At 36.2% G+C, this 20,997-nt stretch overlaps 1 protein-coding gene across 3 annotated transcripts in view; it reads right to left on the reverse strand.

Moving 5' to 3' along the window:
- Positions 1-20,997, reverse strand: part of Dcc (DCC netrin 1 receptor) — a 1,055,962-nt gene that overhangs the window by 280,401 nt on the left and 754,564 nt on the right. For all 3 annotated transcript variants that reach the window (XM_048806205.1, XM_048806204.1, XM_015482370.2), the window contains exons 10-11: positions 2,294-2,442; positions 46-184 (exon numbers count right to left, since the gene is read on the reverse strand). In XM_048806205.1, coding sequence (XP_048662162.1) covers positions 46-184; positions 2,294-2,442 — 288 coding nt within the window. The remainder of the gene's footprint in view (positions 1-45; positions 185-2,293; positions 2,443-20,997) is intronic.

The following is a 20,997-nucleotide window of genomic DNA, read 5'->3' on the forward strand; positions in this document are numbered from 1 at the left end:
TATTATAGCAAATGTGTGAATGAAATTTCACTCTTTATCACTTACCATCTGAAAGTGTAACCACTGTGATATCCTCAGTAGATACTCCTGGTCCATAGCGATTATAAGCTAAGAATCGAAGAGTATATTCCGTGAATTTTTTCAGGCCTTCCAGTTTATAAGATAGCCCATCGACTTCTATATTCTGGAGACATAAAACGTCAAAACTGTTATTAAGGAGATGCATTAAAGCAGGAAGGGTAGCCTTTTTGTGCAATCACTGAAATGGACATTAGACTCCTGCTCACTAAAGTACATTTATTCTAGCCTACAATGAGTTGTAAAACCTTACCTGTGACACACACTCCCCCACTGAGCCCACACTGCTCTATAGACTCCTTATAAAAATAGCACTATGCTCTATTTGTAGCCATTAAGTTCCAATTTGTTTAATACCACCCAGTGCATTGAATGGTAACAGTTATTCCACCCACACCAAATCCCTGATGAGCAGAAGGTGGCTGTAGAGCCCTGGGAACGGAGACTGGTTCCCACTTCAAATGGAATAATTCACCAAGAATCCATAGATTTGCTCCATTGCTTGCTGACATGTACCCACAGCTCTTGAAACTCTCAGATACTTTGCCACAGTTTGTATATCCCCAAATGCTGAGATGTAGGCTGAAACTGTTGTCACTTCACAGCTGCAGTCAATGGGGTACTGAAGGTGAAAGTTGCTGGGGAGATCAGACCAGCACTCACCAGAGGATCACCTCATTTAGTTCTCCAGGACCATATCACACTCAATCTGCCTTGGGTGACATTGCTTTTGAATTTTTTTTAAATAGGTTGGGGAAATGAATTACTGAAGACTAAAATATATAGAACATTGAATCAAAGAGGTAGTAAAAAAATAATAGTTAAAATTGGCATGGAATCTGCGCTTGGTGGTGCATCCCTGTAATCCCAGTGACTGCTGACTGAAACAGGAGGATTGCAAAATCAAGTCCAGCCACAGCAATTTAGCTAGGCCCGAAGCAACTTAGAAAGACTTTGTCTCAAAATTAAAAATCAATCAATCAATCAATAAAAAGGTCTGAGGATATGGTTCAGGGGTTAAGCACCCCATATCCATGGGTCTATTCCCTGGTGCTAAAAAAAGAAGAAGAAGGATTACATAGGAGCAGCTTATTGAATGCTGTCTATCATGTAACTTGGAACTAGACCTGAACTCTAAACTGTTTCAGATTGGTCACTTTCTCTCTCTTTCTTTCTCTCTCTCTCTTTGGTGATACTGGGATTCACTAGGCAGGTGCTATATAGCTCCAGCCCCCTGTTTCAGGATTTGAAGTAAAAATTAATGCAAATTCAGTTTATGTGGAAGCATGGAGACCACCTTATGCTTGGCAATCTTCACAAAACAGAGCACACACAGATCCTGAGGCCACTCTGCTATTTAGCTATCCACTTGTCTGTGTATCTTCTCCACATGAAGGTGATGGTCTAGCAGTAAATATCTCAACAGTCATACGAATGTCACAAAAGAGAATTGCTGACTTTTGTTTGTCACTCTCAAAGACTTATTTACTCTAGCTTTACCTTAACAGCCAATCTGCCTCTTTTCAGGCATCTGTGTTAATATCAAATTAGAAACAAAATGCAAGAAGGAGGGTGATGGTGAGGATAGAAACAGTCTGATAGGGAAGAATGCAAACAACAGCCATTATTACCTTATGCACATACATGACTGCATGACTGATGTGCTTCTATAGCATACACAATCAGAAAAATGAGAAATTATACCCCATTTATGTATGATATGTCAAAGTGCATAAATACATTCTACTTTAATGTAGAACTAGTTAAAACAAATAAAAAATTGAAAAATAAAAAACAAACAAAAAACAACAACCTAACAGCCATGTGTCTAAGGATATATATATATATATATATATATATATATATATATATATATATATATATCCAGATGCATTCCCTCCTTCCCATAAGTAGGAAAAGTACACTATCTCTGGGTGCACACAAATGTGGTTACCTACATTGGCCCAGGCTACTGCATATTCAAACCCAAAATGAGCATCAATCTCTTTTAACCTCAACTTACAGTCTATTTGCCTTTTTCACAACAGAATTCAATTAAATTGCTTAAAGTTTTCAACAACAAGTACTTTAGAACTAATCCACTATCCAATGAATATGTTTAACAGTGAACTGTATCAGGAGCTTGCAGGTCTCCTTCTTCTCTAGCTGGAGAGCCACCCAGTAGACAGGCTGTGTGACTTATGCCCTTACCTACCTGTTCTTTCCCTGTGGACACTTCAGTGCAGAATAATCTGTAACCTTGGACTGGACCATTTGCATAGGCAGGGGGTTCCCAGGTAATAAAAATTGAGGTAGGTGAGGTAGATACAGCTTGCAGGTTTTCTACTGGCCCTGGAACTTGCACTGTGTACAAAACACATTGATTAGTATAAAAGGGTTCACTTCTGCAAAACAAATAAACTTGCAACTTTTCTAGTTCAAGGAAAAAAAATAGCAAAATGTACAATTTTAGAGCCACATGGATATCAATAAATAAAATATAAAAATTAATGAAAATTTAGACTCACTGAATTTTAAAAATAAAGTAAAAGCTTCTATTAATTGAATTACTTATTTCATTTTATTCTTAAAGAAAATGGCCAAGAAGTATTAAAACTAAGGTAATGTTAGAAAAGAGTGGGATCCTGAATCTAAATTCTTAATCTGAATAATTTTCCACTCTACCAATATACCATTGCCTGTGAGAGAAAATACAATTAGAGTACTTGAACATTTCCATTTATTATTCAAATAGGCAGGACAGGTATGGATAATTTATCACATAGTTGTTATTTAAGTTAGCAATTTAAAATCTTGCTTGACTCTCGTTCTTTAAAATTATTTTTAGGATTCATTTCAATTTTATTTTCTAGTGTTCCATTTTCTCTCATGACTATTATTTTACTTAATCACACATAAGTAACTTGCTTATTAACAAACAAAATTAGATAAAACAAGCCCACAATCTCATAATCAGCACTTCTGACCAGGTATTTCAAGATGCAGAAATTTTCAAATTTTTACTATAAGAACCCATATTTCTATTTTTGTTACCTTTTCATGGTTTATAAGTCATATCATCCTTAATTATTTTGTGGTCACATTGTCCCAGATTTGACCTGTGAAGTTCTTTTAAAGTTCATTTCTCTTTAAGTTCATTCTTCTATCCCTGTGATCTGTCCCTTCATTTAGTGGAGCATTTCCTTTCTTTCTGAACCATCTTGATCCTACCTTAGCTCTGGAATCAGATGTTTTCCCCATGATTTCTCGTTCTTGGTAGTGGGGAATGGCATTAAGGACCAAGATCAGAATGCTAGGTGTTGTTAACTACTACTTTTAACAGCTTTGCTTCATTTATTTTCAGGGCACAGAGATAAGAAACGTGCGAGTGTGTGCATACGTACACACCCTCATGTTTATATATTGACATGTGCATTCATAGATATTTTGATCAGAGTCTACCTACGGCCATACCACCCTGAACGCGCCCGATTTTGATCAGAGTTTCCATGTGTCTCATTCCAGTCCATTTCTCCTCTGTTTGACCTTGCCTTCCCTTCCTCTGCCAACTTCCTTTCTTCCACAGGAGGACCCTTGGTCCCCAAGAGTTGGACATTTGACAGACAAGAGTGTTCCTACCCCAGTACTCTTCCAGGAAAGGATAGTTTTTCTATGACACCATCCTATTCTGCAAAGAGAACGTTAGGGGCACAATACTGAATAGCCGGGAGTCTTGCCTCATGTCACAGTTTACACGATATAATTAGTTTATGTGGAAGAATGGAGACCATGAGACCATGGAGACCATGAAGCAAGTCAATTTGCTTCATGGGAAAAAAATAAATAAATAAAAACCTGTCTATGAACATTGTTTCCTGAATCATCACCATATAGTATTTTAAATTTTTAAAGCATAGTAATAAAAACAAATAATTTGTATGGTTTTGTGATTACTTATATACTTGTAAAAAATGCAAAGAGAACATTTCTGATTTGAAATTTGTTATTCCTCTAAGTAAGAAAGACAGAGAACGGAATGAAGGCTCTGAATTCCAGGAGCTTGCAGAAGATATATGTGGAATGTTAGGGACCTCGAATTTTAACAGGGTTCACACAGAACATAGAGGTGTGACCCAGTGGTGTACAAAGTAGTTGCCCAATGCTTTCCTTCTTGCTTTCTTATAGCTTAACTGAAAGAGAATTACTTGTCATAAACGTAGTTTCATCTGAAAGAAACTATTCATATTTTAAAATGACCCAAATCCCATTTCTGTGGTGAGATGTAATACAAAGAAGGTGAAAGTCCAGACTTTTGCACCCCCCAGAGGACTGGGAGACTAAAAACTAGTGGATGTCTGGGAGAAGGGGACAGATGATAATGTTTGGGAAGTGTCTGCTCCTCCTGCTCAGTAAAGCACAATGAGGTGATGGGAAGTGATTCAAATTGACTCAAGTTTCAAGGAGCAAAGGGGAAGGAATGATCCTGCACCTAAACTTACTCAGCACCTGAGCAGTAATGGCTTTGTAGAGAAGCAAAGAAATGTGTGTGTGGGGGTGCCCATGCTATTCTGTGAATTTCCTGAGGATATAAATATGGTCTAGAAGAGAGGCTATGAATGGCTCATCCACCTAGAGTGAAGCACCTCAGCATCTGGAAGAGCAAGTTGAGAGTTCAGAGCAGGGAATGATCTGGGGAGGGAGTGTCAGCACAGCCTACCTAAGACTCCCGGGAAATCACTCAGGGTGTGGGAATCAGATATGCCAACCACAAGGTCACTTCTGTCAGATCCTGGGGAAAATAAGCCTTAGGGATATCAGTAACCCTATGGGGTACTCCCACTCGTCCCCTTGTCACCACTGCCTGGTGTCCTGGCTCTTTTTCCAGGGCATATGGCCAGAACATTGCATTTTGTTTCACAAATAATAGGAGAGCTGTCTTCTCTATTGCGATATTATGCACAATGCACGCTACACAGGAAGAATTCAATGACTGTGTCAAATGAAGGACTTCATGTACAATTACTCATGTTACCAAAAGTCAGAAGGCTAAAACACACTATGTAGTATAACCCATTTGATTTTGTTGATTCAGTTTTGCTATTACAATTGGTCAGGAAATAGTGTTTTCACAATACACCAGATGAGAACTAAAGCTGGCATATGCATCTATGAGCACTATGGGCATGTGGGGCTTCTGTGCCTTTTCCCCATCTTGTAACTTCTTTATATTCATGTAGTTAATTGTTGTCGACTACAGAATATCAGGCAGTTATTACCTTAATTTGGACTCCATTCACATGACCAGTGCCAACCCTAACCATTTACTCATTAAGTGTATTTGTTCACCTTCCTTATAGTCATTGGACACTGTTAGGGAGAAATGTGTGCTTGGGTTTCCAGAAGGATTTCAAACAGAAATAATAGACATTGCAAATAAAAAGGAGCCATTGGAACATGTAGTTCAAGTACTCATAAGCCACCGAAGTGCTTGCACAAGTTACTAACCAAACAAGAACATTCCTTTTGTTGTGGTAGTTTTCAATTGCCTTTTCTCCTAAGAAAAGATTATCCTTCAATATTAAATTGTTTCATACTTTCACTCTTTTGACTTAAAATATAATTCATTTTATGATATGATAGTATTGGTAGATTTTGTTTAATATTCTCATATATTAAAATAAAAATGTCATAACTCTATGTTGGTTTGAATAAATATAAATATCAAAACATGGATTGCCATCAAATTATACATATATTTCCTTCAGAAAACAACAGCCTTCTGATTTACAGCAAAATATTGCCTGCATGTAGGATATTCTTCTTCACAACGTTCCTGTGTCAGGATAGCGAGTCTCGACAGTAGCTATTAAATACTTATTCTTCTTCACAAAAGCGCTACAAATTCAGATTCATGAATTCCCTCGTATTTTCCCTTTGAATTATAGCCTTGACTTATATAGGTGGATAATATATTGTTTAATGTTAACGATGGGTTTATATGTATATAGGTATATACTTGTATATACTTGTACATTTAGTCAGTTATACCCATAAAGTGGGTTTAAGTATAATTTATATAATTTTACATATGTAATGTTATATGCATATGAGCTGCAAGCAAGAAAACAGAAAGGGAGACTCAAAAAATGTTCAAGAATGGGAATTAGATGTGAAATCAATACAGTTAACAGCTCTAGCACTCCATTTCATTACATTTTAGCATGTCAGTCAAGAAACTTAATGGGCTTAACTGCTCATCATTTCCAAGATGTCCTTAATAGTCTCCACTGATCTCCTCAGTTGGACAATAATTTTGTGGCAAACTGCATCTAATTTTTCTCCATCTCCATTCATGTTACCTGTTTTTTCAAAGAATGGAAAGATTTCAGAATAGATACATAATCTATGCAAGTAACTCATCAATCAATGTCAGATTAGCCAACCACCTTTTAAAATTTCAATACTGCATTGCAGTACAAATTCATTATAACACCTGTATCTAAGAACAAATTAAATAGTTATGTTGGAATAAATGAGATGTATTATGTGTCACTACTTGCACTGGGAATATTAATTTCTGACTATATATAAATTTATAGGACAACAGAGCACATTGTAATGAAACCTTGTTGCATATTAACCTGAATAATGTTACATAAAAGTCAGCTACAGGCATGGTGGCACATGCCTGTAATCCTAGCAGATTGGGAGAATGAGGCAGGAGGACTGCAAGTTTAAGGGCAGCCTTAGCAATTTAGCAATTCCTTGTCTCAATATAAAAAATTAAAAGGACTGGGGGTGTAGCTTGTTGGTAAAGAAAGCACTGCTGGTTTCAATTCCCAGTAGCAAGAAAAAAAAAGCTAGTCAAATTTTTAACATAGTATGGTTTATCACATATGCATATGGAAGACTGTATGTGTGCATGCATATTAGAGAGTGAACTACCATGGTTTAATAGGCTACAGTTGAATAATTATAGATGATAGGAGGTATGATATTCTTATCTCTACGTATGAGGGGGAACTGTCCCTATCAAGGAGTCTACGAACCCTCTGAAATTGATTACAATTTTCACAAATGCAACATACATTTTTGGAGGAATGTGGTCCACAGTTTCTATCATTGGTGCCTATGATTCCCAAATTTCTAATTCCTGATAAATTAGATAATATCTCTGGTTTGCTTTGGTTCTGACAGTCGGTGATTATCGTTGAATGACTTGTAGTGGTTTCTATTTATGCTATTGTAAGAACTATGGAAATTATTTCATTTTAAAGAGACATCTATAACATTTATTAAAATGTTAGTGTTTTCGAAGCTGAAATAACTCTGTAAACTAGATTGCTATATCACTTTTCACATTATGAGTATTTCAAAGGCATTTGAATTCATCCATTTTAATTTACCAAATATTTTAGGTTTTACAAGATATATGGCTTCTGGTGATTGAGAAGTCCTCTCACATAAATGAATTAATTTCTTCCTTCCTTTCTTCCTTCTTTCCTCCTTTCCTTCCTCCCTCCCTCTCTCCCTTCCCCCTTTTTTCTATTTAATATTCATCTACCTACTTGCTCATCTGACTGACTTTGAAATACCTAAATTATGATTTATGAAATATATGTTTCTCAAAAAACCTCAAGCATTTAAGGAATCCCTTCAAAATATAAATGTGAATATAAGGGTTTTAAAGAAAAAGCTTTAGAAGAATCAAGTCATGCTGCTGTTGTAATAATATGGAATGAGGCTGATGCCTCTCAGCCATTACACTGATGTTTCTCAGCGGGAAGTTCAAAATGAAGACAAATGTTAATGTCAGAGGCTATGTAGTTGAAGATTTGAATATTTAAAGTTTCTTTCAAAATGACAATGTAGTACAAGGAGTTCTAATGTTCTTAAATCATACATTTAACAGACACTTTTTTTAAGGACTAAAGTAAGTGGATTCAGGGGAAGAAAAAACTGTCACATGTATTGTCATTCAAATAATGACCTATAATTGAGATGCCCTCAATTCAGAATTCTGATGATGATTCTATCATTTTATCAGTTTACTAATTTAAAAATTCTTCTTGAGACTATTTTAAAAGATGGATACCAACAAATCTAAGTAATTATCTAAAGTGATCCAAATGGATTCACATCACAAAGCTCTCTTACTTTAAGCAACAGCTTCTATAGCCAACAATTTCCTCAATGAACATGTTTCAAATGTGAGCCATTTCTGAAACTACTTGCATTTATTGATAATAAAGTGCATGCTTTGATTGCCTCCTTGATTTTTTTCTCCTGTAGTTAACAGCTTTAATGATATTTCTATGAAATCTGCTTCTATTCTGTATGGGGAATGCAACATCAAAAAGCCTGCAGGCAATGTAATTATTAACATAATGAAACCCCTTTTTGAATGAACTATATACATAGTTAGGAGATATGACAGTAATTTGGCAAGGAAGAAGCAAAAACTATGGGGTAGGTTTCTAATATGAAACCACAGGAGTCTGACAAGGTTTCATTGGAGAAAGCAGTTATTACCTGCTCATTTGCTTTCGGGTTTAATAGGCACTCTCTGCTAACTTATGACCTACTCAACTGTGCCACTGTGTGTATATGTGTGTATAAATATGTAAATGATAGATCTAGATACAGATAAACACATATAATGTATATGATATATATCATCATTTATATATTATATACACATATATATGCCAGTATATTAAGTGATAGGTATTTCTGACAGCTTAATAGAAGCAGCTAGTCCTGAAAGTGGATTTCTTATGATTCAATTCAGAGCTTGAAGTGGTTGGATACTAAAAATGATTTCAGGAGCTGACCCCAAAATAAGGTTCTTTCAGGAAGGTAGCTCAGATTTTTCATTAATACCACCAGGTAGTAGTATATCTTGGTAAAGTATGTAAAGCTATTTGACCTTGTGAAACAAAGCTAATCTCCAGAAATACAAAGTGTAGTGAAGATTCCTGACTTTGTAGCTGACATTTCAAATGATTTAAACTGGAGATTTCTGAGCAATGTCTAAGGCAAATGTTTTTATGACATAGAAAAATCACCTAAAATACCAAACTTTGAAGTTAAAAAGAAATTTCCAGCCAAACATGTTACATGTTACATATTAATGAAGTCTTCATGTCATATAAGCCTGATCTTACTTAAAAAATGTTTTTCCCCCTCCAAATAGCACAGGTCTGGTTACTCTCCATTATGATTGAAAAGTTTAGATAAAAGCAGCAGCTTATTTTAAAGTCTAATTATATTTTGCATGTGCTTAGCATTCAGTGCTTTCTCCAGCACTCTGAAATATCTTATTATGGTAGAATTTTTCAAAGAATGTATTAAGACAGAGAACACACACCAAACACCTGAAGAGCAATAACAGAACTTAGATAATCAAGGCTAAGAGCAGAAGATTAAGTACAAAGGTGTTTCAGAAACCTGTCTGTCAACAAGTCTACAGAAATCAGGGATGGTAAAATGGGGGGTTCAGTTACAAGCACTTCTTGAAGAAAAATGAGGAATTACACTGATGAAAAAAGGGACAGAGATGTTCAAGAATGTAGGATGAATCCAATGAGTCAGAAAATATCTATATGCATGAATTTGGTGGTTAATGATCTTTATGTTGGCTTTTCCAGAACAGAACTTACAAGTTGGTGAATAGCAAGAAAAATGTCCTTCAGGAAAGGCTTCGTGATGAGAGCTTCAATTTAACATAATGAGAATAATTCTAAGGTGAACTAAATTAAGGATGTTATAGGGCATCTTACAATAAGGAAGCAAGACACTTTCCCCCAAAGCACGAAGTTATCACTAAATTATTTTACTGTTTTGTTGAGTGGTATCAGCAAATCAAAGAACGTTCTATCAATCTCAGGAAAATGTAATAAAGTTTAAAAATCCTCCCAACTGTGGACAAGATTTTCTCAGGAGTTCATAATTTCTATATCACAGAGTTTTTGGAAGAATTATACGAAACTATAATAGCTCCGTGGTATAGAAATTCTGAACTCCTGAGAAAATCTTGAAACAAAGTGTACAAAATAATCTGTAGATAATAGAGTGTAAACTAAAATCAAGTTCCATAAATTTTTGCAAAGCTTCATTCTCTCCATAGACACTTAGAAGAACTAGTATTCTTATCTTTATTTTCAGGATTGTTTGAAAAACATGAACAGATGAGAAACCCTGTACTGCAGATGCCCAAACGTGTACCATGAGTCCTGACCAGAATGCTGTTTATAAACCAAACCTGGCCAAGAGAATACTTCATGAAAGAGCCCAGAGTTGCTTGAAGAGTCATCACAAATACAAGTTGAGCCTCTGTACCTCCTCATAAATAACCCACATGCTGTCATTTTTGTTATTTTATTTCCATAATATGCAGACAATACATTGATGTTTAATTCTTACAGAAGAGTCACCAACAGAAAGGCCCAGAAAGGTCATTTGCTGGCCTCTCACTTGGTTTACACTGATTTGAGACTCATGTGTACTTCAAGACTGCATTTCTTTACACAAAAATTTCAGCTCTCTATAAATAGATATGCATCAGAGAAACATGTCTTTAGCTCATGCAGAACCCACTGTGTTTCCCATGGTGATAATGTAACTAAATCCCAGCAACCTTTCTCGAAGTTGGCTTGTACTATGGTCAGGAGGGGAAGAATCAATATCTGATGTTTGTAGTTTTAATAGAGCAATAAATGACATGTATAGATTGCTTTTTATAAAAGGGCCCCGTGCCATTTATTAGAGAAGGATGTAGCAATCTTCTGCAGATAGTCAAGTGAGCAGATTTTTTCTACAAAGTGGCAAAACGAGCCTACCTTAAATGATACCATCTCTTTGGGGAAGAAATTTATTGTTTATCTATTTCCAGGCCTTAAAAGATAACCAACTGCCTTGGGTAAACTGGTTCTTTGGGGAGGGACTATAAATTAAGGAAGAAATTTAGAACTCTGTTCCCCTAACACAGGTTTCATAGAAGTCAGAATTCTGGCCTACTCTGATTCAGGAAATGCCAGCCAAGCTCATCCAGCAAGTCATCAGTAACAGAGACCAGCAGTCAAGAACATACCCTCCAGAGACCCAGTGTTCAAATTAAGAACCTTCACTCAGACTGTTTGACCAAGGTCAAGCTACTCACTATCTTTGAAGTGAAATTTCATTATCTTTAAAAAATGGGGTTTATACCAATTTCTAGCTTGTAGGTTTGTTGTGAAGATTCATAATCAATAATTTATCAATTGATCCCTGGCACAAATGAATTGCTCAATAAATATTAACGAATGTTTCAAGGGCCAGACACTCTGAAAACTGATGGGAAAAAAACTTCCCTAGAACTCACTGTCAAAGGTGACAGGACCACCAGGAGCCAGGAGGAGAGGAGTCCAAATGAAGTAGGAGATATTTCCACAGGCCAGACTAGTCTTTAAAGGTCTTGGGAGGATTTTGATATTTTAAGAATCAGAGAATCAGATGGAGAGGCAGTGAAGGGGAAGCATCTAGAAGCTGTGTGGAAGGTAAAATCAACAGGATGTGGGCTGGAGATGGGGAAGTGAAGACCATACCAGAAGCAAGCATGAATACTACCATGTGGATATGCCCAGCTGGGATATTTTAGTGGACTATTCTGAAATGGGAAGCACTGGGAGAGACTAAACTGGGCAGGTATGTGGGGTGTAGGCGTTTGCGTGGGTGAATATCACAGCTTCAGTACCACATTGGGTTCAAGGTACTTGACTATATACAGACATGTCCAGCTGATTATTTATCCCCATATAGATCATCATGACCTAGTATTTTTCTCCATCTTTCCTTCTCTTTTAATTTCTTGGACTCTCAGTTAATTTTACACTCTGCTTCTAGGAATGTCTTCATCACAGATATGTACCTTCTTTATTTATTTTTTCTGCACATTTTTTTCTCTTTATTTTTCTATATATAGTCACCTGCTTTTCAGGAACATCACCCTGGTTTCCAGATCTTGTGATCTTTTGTTTATTCTACTTCAATTTAGCTCCTCTAAATAGACACCTTGATCCTTTTGAAGGTCTTCAAAATAATTGTCTCAATTAATAGATCGGACTGTGCTAAGGCACTTCTTTCTTAGCAATGTATGTGCATACTAAAAAAAATCTGCTCACTTACTTTCTTGACACGTGGGTGGAGGAGAGCCCAAGATTAAATACCTTTCCTAACAGCAGCAACAATAAAAATTCCAATAACAATGAACCTGGGTGCACATCTGACCTTGACAATTGTGAAATTAATATTCGCTTTGTGATTCCCCTGACATTTATCACTGAGAAGCACTTTTAATGCTCTTCCACATACATGCATGCAAGAGAAAGACTGATAATCACAAAGGGCAGAAAACCTAGTAGGCCTGTATCTCTACAAAGCATCTAAAAGGCTCCTGGTCTGCTGACTGAACCACCCTGAAGATTAAGTTTATTTTATTTTCAGTATTCAAAAGATAAGAATTTTATTAACCACTTGGAAGACTTGGGCTTGTTCAGAGATAGCTGCAGGAAGACAGACTTCGGCAGTAAATCATCTCATAGAAGTTAGAGAGAGACTTTAGGTAAAACTGAGCATAGGAACACCAGTGTGCTGCTACAGAGCCAAATATCCCTCTTCACCTCATTTACTTTTATTTACATTGGTAATATAAAGTGTCAGATCAATTATAAAGAAATGGCTTTAATTCATGTTATTAGCTATGATGTTAAAAAAACAAAGTAAGGAATATAATGGTGAAATGTGAATGAAATACCTCTTTCAGAAAAATATATGCTTTGAGAATGGTCCAACTGAAAAATTGCATTACAATGACTCTAAAATTCAACTTAATGTAAGACTGACAACCTCCTTGACTTCTTGCCTGAAGGGAGCGGGAGCATGGGAGGAATAGATGAAGTCTATATATGGCAGAGGGGTTGGAGGGAAAGGGAGAGGGCATGGGGTAATTAATGATGGTGGAATGTGATGATCATTGCTATCCAAAGTACATGTATGAAGATACAAATTGGTGTGAATATACTGTGTTTACAACCAGAGATATGAAAAATTGTGCTCTATATATGTAATAAGATTTGTAATGCATTCTGCTGTCATATATAAATTAAAAAAACACAAGGATATACATATAAGCCACCATCATCTAATATAAAGATAATGAGTCATGAATGTATACATGCTGCTTAAATTTTCTAGTAGGCACATTTTTTAAAGGTAAAACTTAAATAGGTATAATTAGTTTTTAATAACACATTTAACTCAATTCATCTAAAATATCATTTTTAAATATAATTAATACAAAATCTTAAAAAAATACATTATTTTTATACTAAATCTTTAACATGCAGCATTTTACACTTGTAGCACATGTCACCTCATGCCAGTCACATTTTAAGGGCTCAATAGCCACTTGTGACTAGTGGCTGTCTTCCCGAACTTCACAGGTGTGGGCAGCCCTAGTAGGATGCTTGAAAACTTCTTGAATGGGAATGGGGAGGGGGGGTAATTCAATACTTCCAAAGAAATTGATAAACATACTATAAGAATATTGAAGAAATAAATTCATTTCATGAAGTGATAAAATTAAACAAGCTACTAAATTAAAACCCTGCGGCATAATCTAAAATGTCAGTGAGATATTAAATTTCTCATATTGTTATTTATGTACACATATGATATTAAATGATGAAACATGAAACGTGCCTCTGGAAGGGAGATCAACTCATTTCTGAGAGTCCTAAGCATTTTTTTTTTGAAGAACTGGAACTGAACTACAAGTTGATTAGAAAAATGGAAGTAGTGTTTTGATTTTACTACAAGGCATTTAAAAGAGGGAATGGAAACAAAGACAGTCAGCTGAGGGTTAAGATCAAGGAGGAGATTTATAGCAAGGAGTAGAAATTATGTACTTAGAATGTTCCTCAGCTTAGTGTAACTCACCCCACACTTGCTTATTCTCAATATGTTGGGATTTCAAAAATAATATGCTGTCATTATTATATTCTCTGAATTAATTTTAATAATGGTGAACTGATGGAAAATTAAACTCATTAAAGAACTATTGTTAAAGTGTAGTTAATATTTGCTTTTTACCATTTCCCCCCAAATTATCATGGTTAATCTCCATTTGTGCGCGTGCGCACACACTCTCTCTCTCCCACACACACACACACACAGTGTGCCAGGAATGTTAGGCTAGGTTCAGTCCCCACCCCTGACACTATTAGCTTTGCCACATTTAATTTTGTCATGTATTCTGTAGGAATTGGGTTGGGCCAGGATTCTTGCTCAAAGAATATTTTATAGGTACAGAGAATAGGTATGGGCCGAAGTCGAAAGATTTTAAGGTAATGACATGGAATTACTATTTCAGATCATAACGGTTAAAATCAGAGTCCAGATGGTGGCATCAGTGTCTGGGAGGAAAGAATTACAGGGGTTTTTATTAACTGAAGGTCAAAGAGTAGAAACGTAAGTGTGTGGTTCCTGTGATCCCACTGGCAGCTTCAGTCAACTGTGCCTATGGACTCTGCGTATCAGTGTCCTCCTGCAGCCTTAACAGTCTGCACTCCTTACAGTTCAGGAAGTGCTATGTCCCACAGCCTACAGGGAAGAGTTAGCATTCTGAAGATATGATTTTAAAGACATTGGAAATATCACTCAATACCAATATTTCCTTCTTGCTTGAGAGACAATGATTAAAATGATTTTGAAATGAAAAAGGTAATTCCTTCACTAAATAATTGCTTACTGTTCAATCAGACTATATGGACTCTTACTAAAAATTCACGTTATTTATACGTCTACATCTATAGGATAGTATAAAGGGTTGAAGAGTATACCAGAAATCCATGGAATCTCAGAATTTGGCCTTATTTAGAATAAAGTCTTTGCAGGTACAATTAGCAAAGATGAAGTCATACTGGGTTAAGGTGGATCCTAAATACAGTATGACTGGTGTCTTACAGAAGAGGAGTAGACACACAGGGCCCAGATGCAGAGGGAGAAGGACATGTGAAGATACACACAGAGAGTAGAGGGATACAAGGTCAGGGCAAGAAATGCAAGGATGACCAGGCCAACACCCACCAGAAGCCACAAAGGACAAGAAAAGCTTTTTTTCTAGAGGAATGATGGCCCTGCTGACACTTGAATTTCAGATTCTTAGGCTCAAGATAGTGAGAGGTTATATTTCCATTGTTTTAAGTCACCCAGTTTGCAGTATTTTGTTAGGGCAGCCTAGGAAATTAATACATATAATATGATCCTTATTTTATAAGAATAAAGTGGGAATGGGAAAGGGCCAGTGACTTCCTCAAAAATATATCTTGAAAATACAGATAAGATCTCAGTCTAGAATAGATAGATCTCAGGCCTCTTTTTTATTTGCTTAATGCTTTTCCATTGCAGAAAGAAAACTGTGATGATTTCAGGCCTGCTGTTTAACATCATTGGTGAACCAAGAGTCTCAACATAAGTGTAGTGATCCCACCAGTTTATTGATTCACCCTTTGATTGGCCTTAAACACTCTGGTCCCCATGTTTATCCTGTGTAAAGTTCAATGATTAGAAGCCGCCATCTCAAAGTTCTTTATGAATTTAGCTGTATGCTTTAGAACACTGGGTAAATGTTTTACATTTTTGGTGCCCTTAATTAACAGAAGATCAAAGATCCCCAAGATATGAGAGAGTATAGGAAAGGGATATTGAAAGCCAAAAGATGATTTTCTTCTTAATTCTGTGGCCTTCACTTGGCCCTAAACCAGACTTGTGTCTGTACAATTCTGATGCAGTCATAGAAAATCAACCTGTGGATCAGACTGCACTGACATCCCATTATAATTCAGTCACCTGTTTAATGAACATAGGCAAAGCACACATCAGAAAACAAGCTGGCTCTCGGCTAATACTTACCCTGGCATTGATTTGCCCCTATTGGATGGATTTTTTGGAAAATATTGGCAGCTGGAAGACTGGGCTGAAGATCTGAGTCTTCCTTTTAATGGACTCTTCTTTCTGGTATCAGCCACATTAAATTACACTTCCCAGGCCTGACAGGAAGATTTCCAAAACGGGGACTTCTCTATGGTCAACAACTATTTAAGCATCTTCTGTGCCTGGCAATGTGCATACCCTGCAATACATGTGGAATTCTCCATGTTTTTCCAGTAACTGCCCATCTTTGCCAATATTTGAAGCTAACTGTTCCTCTACAATAGAAACTGGCCTGCCTATATGAAGAATGTTCTTTCATTTTTATGTTCAAAGAATTGTTAAATTCTTGATTTGAGCTTGCAGTCTAATTAAATAATACCTGCATACATTTAACAGTCAAACCTAACATGTTAAAAAAACATAAGTCCTGATTTTCCCAGCATGTCTCCCCTCCCTACACATCCTCAGTTTTCTGATCCCCATAAACAGCTGCCCCTCATCTACTTTCTGAAGTCCGAACTCAACAGTACACTTGACTGCTGTCTTTTCTCTTACACCACATCCAGCAGCATATCATGTTCCTATCTTCCAAAGCTGTCCTGTATTCTACCAGTCCTCAGCTCCTCCAAAATTACCACAGAAACCTAAGCTATCTCTGGATTAAACTATTGCTTTCACCTCCTATTCCATTTTAAACATGAAAACAAATCAAGTCACTCCCTCCTGCCCAGATGCCTCCACTGATGGTGAAATCCAGATTCCTTCTTGTGGCTTTCAGAGTTTGACAAGGCGAGGCCCTGATAACGTTCAACTCACCTCTGCCACACTCCCTGTTATTTGCTCTGCCCAAACCCAGCCATTGTTTGCTTCTCCTCTCCAGAATCTTGGCAACTGCTCTTTGCCCCGCTTAAGATGTCTCCCCTAGATATTTTCCAACACCCTTCCAAATTTTCCAAGGTGTCCCCTTAAGTGCTCTTACTTCAGAAAAGCTTTTCCTGACCTTCCTATCTAGGGTCATTCTATACTCTTGCCCCTGTAAACTATTTTGTTCTTCTGCATGCTTTTATTTTTATTTGTTCATTATCCTTCTCTATCAATGGAATATAAACTTCATAAGGCTAAGTACTCTTTTTTTTTTTTTAAACTGCTGACTTCTTGGTACTGAGAAACCTACTGGGTGCATACCATGAAGGTGTGTGGAATATAATGAATGAATAAATGACATGATGAGGTTCAAACAAATTTGGAAGGTGAGAAATGGACTCATGCAGGCTGAAAAATTGAACAATGTGATGAATTAGCTGGGATCTGCTTTTTGTTCTTAGAAATTATTTAATAAAAATCTTAAGGAGAAATAGGAGATACTTATGAAATTGCCTAAAGGAGAAGGAAAGCATTTTGGAGAAACATGATCATATGACCAATAATTAGAATCAAGTAATGAAAAATCATAGTGATAGCTAGCATTTATTGAGGGTTGAGGTTGTGCCAGAAGCAGGCTAAATATCTCACTTAATCATCAGAGTCACTGCTCAAAGGTGTACTGTTGTATTCCTATTTTAAAGGTTTTCCTTTAATCTTTACAACATCCCTGCAAGATAGATATTATCTCCATTTTACATGTGAAGAAACTATGGCACAGAATAATTAGCATATTAGCCAGTACAGGAAAAAGCCAGAAATTTGAAACAGTCTGAGTTTGGGTTCTTAATCCTCTGAAATCACTGTTCCTAACCACCTTTCACTCTGCTTCTACTTGGGGTACCTGGAACATGGATTGCAGATTTAACTAAGGTGCCAGGTATGAGTTACCTACATTGACTGTGGGCTGAGTTCCACAGCTTGACTTTCAGTGGACAAAAACCCATGATCATTTCTTTCCAGAAACGAATGGCAACATCTGAGTTTTGATAGTAATAGCTATTACTATAAGCACTCGCTGTCATCACCTTAAAATCTTTCATTTCAACCAATGGCAATTCTCCTTCCTGTAAAATATCCAGTGGTCAGAAATTTTGTCTCAATCCAATTCCTTATTAGATTTGATTTGGTCTCCCCAACGAGGAAAGACCAAGTTAAAGCAGAAAGCATTTCCATAGAATAGAAGACAGTTGTGCTTGGGGTCGCCCCTGCCAGATTATCTTCTCCAAAGTAGGAAAAATACCTTTGTTAAAATAATGCAATGCAGGAACTTTGGACTTAGAGAGTGATAGTTTGTCACATTACTGACTTCCTGTGTAATATGTAAAATTTATCATTTTACAATAGAATATATTCTGCAGTTTAAAAAACCCATTAAAGTGTGAAATGACTAAAATTGAGCTTTACTTAATTTTGGTTGGGTATTATATCATGTTAGTCAACAGTATATTTCATGATGTGATACTTTTTAAAATGCACTAAAATACTTTACATTAAAAGCCAACATGTTTGTGTAGTGAGTTATATATGCATTAAATTACACATTAATAATACACTAATGCTAATATCACTGACTTTAGGTTGAGAAGAGTAAATTAATTGGCTCCAACAATAGATTTAGAATAATTTATTTTATAGGTATGTTTCCATCAAAAATTTATCCCTACATCTTGGATGTTTGAATGATTTGAGTTGTGTCTCCTTTAAGATTTGAAACTTCATCCCTAACACATAAATATTATGAGGTGAGCTCTTTAAGAGGCAAGAAGGCCAAGAAGGCTCAGCCCTTCCCCCGCATTCCCCTCCTCTGTTCTCTCTGCAATATGAGGACCCAGTGTGTATATTTTCTGGAGGATGCAGCCACAAGGTCTTGTCTATGATGAGAGCAGTTCTCATCAGACCCCAAACCTGCCAGTGCCTTGATCTCAGCCTTTTCAGCTTCTAGACTGTGAAAAACAAACCTGTGTTCTTTATAAATTATCCAGTCTCAGATATTTTGTGACAGCAGCAGACAGATGAAGACAGAAATCATCTTGTCATTCTTATTTTCTATCCCTAAGACTTTATAGGAGGCTTGAAACATCACAATTTTTGATTAAACAAACGTTCATGGACACTATAGATAAAAAGTGCTCACAAGATGGGGGAGTATATAAATACATATGTGGCAAAATGCCACATTCCCTTTCTATCTTTACTCTTCATTAGTCATGTTCATCAGCTTTCCATAGAAGGATTCCCTAAAACAGCTCAGCTCAGCTGTTTTATCTTTGGAATAGAGCTTTATTCAGCTGGGCCAGAATGATGACAATATCCCCAAAGATGTTCAATTTGACTTTTGCTCTAATTCAGTTTAGCAAGCAACCTGCTTTCATTTTTAGTAGGGCACATAACCATACCATACCAGGCAATTAAATCCCAAGCAAATCCACCTAGAGAACTTCTGACCATCTTCACATTTCCTTTTCTTATATCCCTTAATGTCAGTAAGAAATAAATAGTTTTTCCGATATCATTTCTCAGGAAGATAAATTTTCTAGATAATTGGTTATAAGCCACTGAAGAAGTCTGAATTATGGTGTGTGCTCAAAATAAAACAGGTTAAAAGGCAATAAAGGGCTGTTAGGGAAACTGAACTTGTTATACCACTGTTAACCCAAGCAACTAGTTATCTTTGACCTTCACCTTCAATTGAACTTTGTAAGATAATGTCATTTTTTTAGCATGACAAAGTATTTGAATAACTTTAAGTAAATAAGCAGATAAGGAGTTCAGATCTTGATTCTTTGATCTTTTTAAAATAAATTTTTCTATTAATTCAGAACATATTTTCTTCATTTTTTTCAATATTTGAGGGAACTAATTCTGTTAAATATATTCTTAGTTCTACTTGGTTTCTGCTAGACCTCCCGTTCCTTGACTTAAGGCAATGTATGAGTGACTTTCACAGTCTCATATACTGACTGGGTCTAGGCTGCTGCTGCACCATAGAAATTTCTGTCACCTTTGAAACTTTTCTGCAATACAACAGCCAAGAGCTTAGCAAGTCTGAGCAGTTGGAGATTTAGTTTTTACTTCTGTTTAAATTTTAAATGCTATTGAGCAGCTGAAATGTAACTAGGGTGACTTAAAAACCTGAATTGTAAGTTTTATTTCAAGACATTTAAATTTAAACAATCACATGTGGGCAGTGGTTACTGTACTGGACAATGAAGCAAAATAATTATTTTTAAATAAATGGCAAAAGAACATAGTGACTCATGTTTACTTTGAACTCTTCCAGTGGTGATTAAACATTCCATCCTCCTAAGCCTATCTTCAATTCCTCCACTAATGTATGCCATTATAAAAAACATAATACCTCGCCTAATTGACCATTAAATCCAAATGGATTTCTTAAGACTTCTGCTGCTAAGGATGCCAAGCCATAAGCCTTTAACGTCTCCCATCTTATATTTATAATACTTGAAAACATATTTTGCAATGAGAGACTTTTAAAAATAATGAGTCTGTACACTGCGGTCCAAAAGAGATAGGATGCCAATGCTTATCTTTAATTTTTAACCATGTATGTGACCAGGCAATCAGACCACTGTCAATTACCTGCCTAGTGGTCAATTTTGCCACTGTAGTCAGCCTAAACAATCGCTCAAATCAATTGCAGCGTGCTTAATAATTGTCAACAAGCCCTAGTGATAAAGGAAATTGGACAGACTGTAATAAACTTGGCTTATGTAACTTATGGAATCATGTTAAGACAACAATAATTGGTATTTTACAGTTCCCCCACACTTTAAGTACAGACCAGATTCTACTGGCATCTTTTAGCCAACCAACCATTCACAAAATGGCAAGACTGGCACAATTTATGAGATAATGCAGTATTTACTGAGCAAATTTATTTGGGGATGCTAAGATATACATCAGGCAACATTTGAAGACAAGACAGTCTATGACATCTTGCCAAATTGTAAGGAAAAACTACGAGAAATGTGAAAAAAAAAAATATATATATATATATATATA

This window comes from Marmota marmota, unplaced genomic scaffold (genome assembly GCF_001458135.2).
Source record: "Marmota marmota marmota unplaced genomic scaffold, marMar, whole genome shotgun sequence".
Taxonomy (NCBI): Eukaryota; Metazoa; Chordata; class Mammalia; order Rodentia; family Sciuridae; genus Marmota; species Marmota marmota.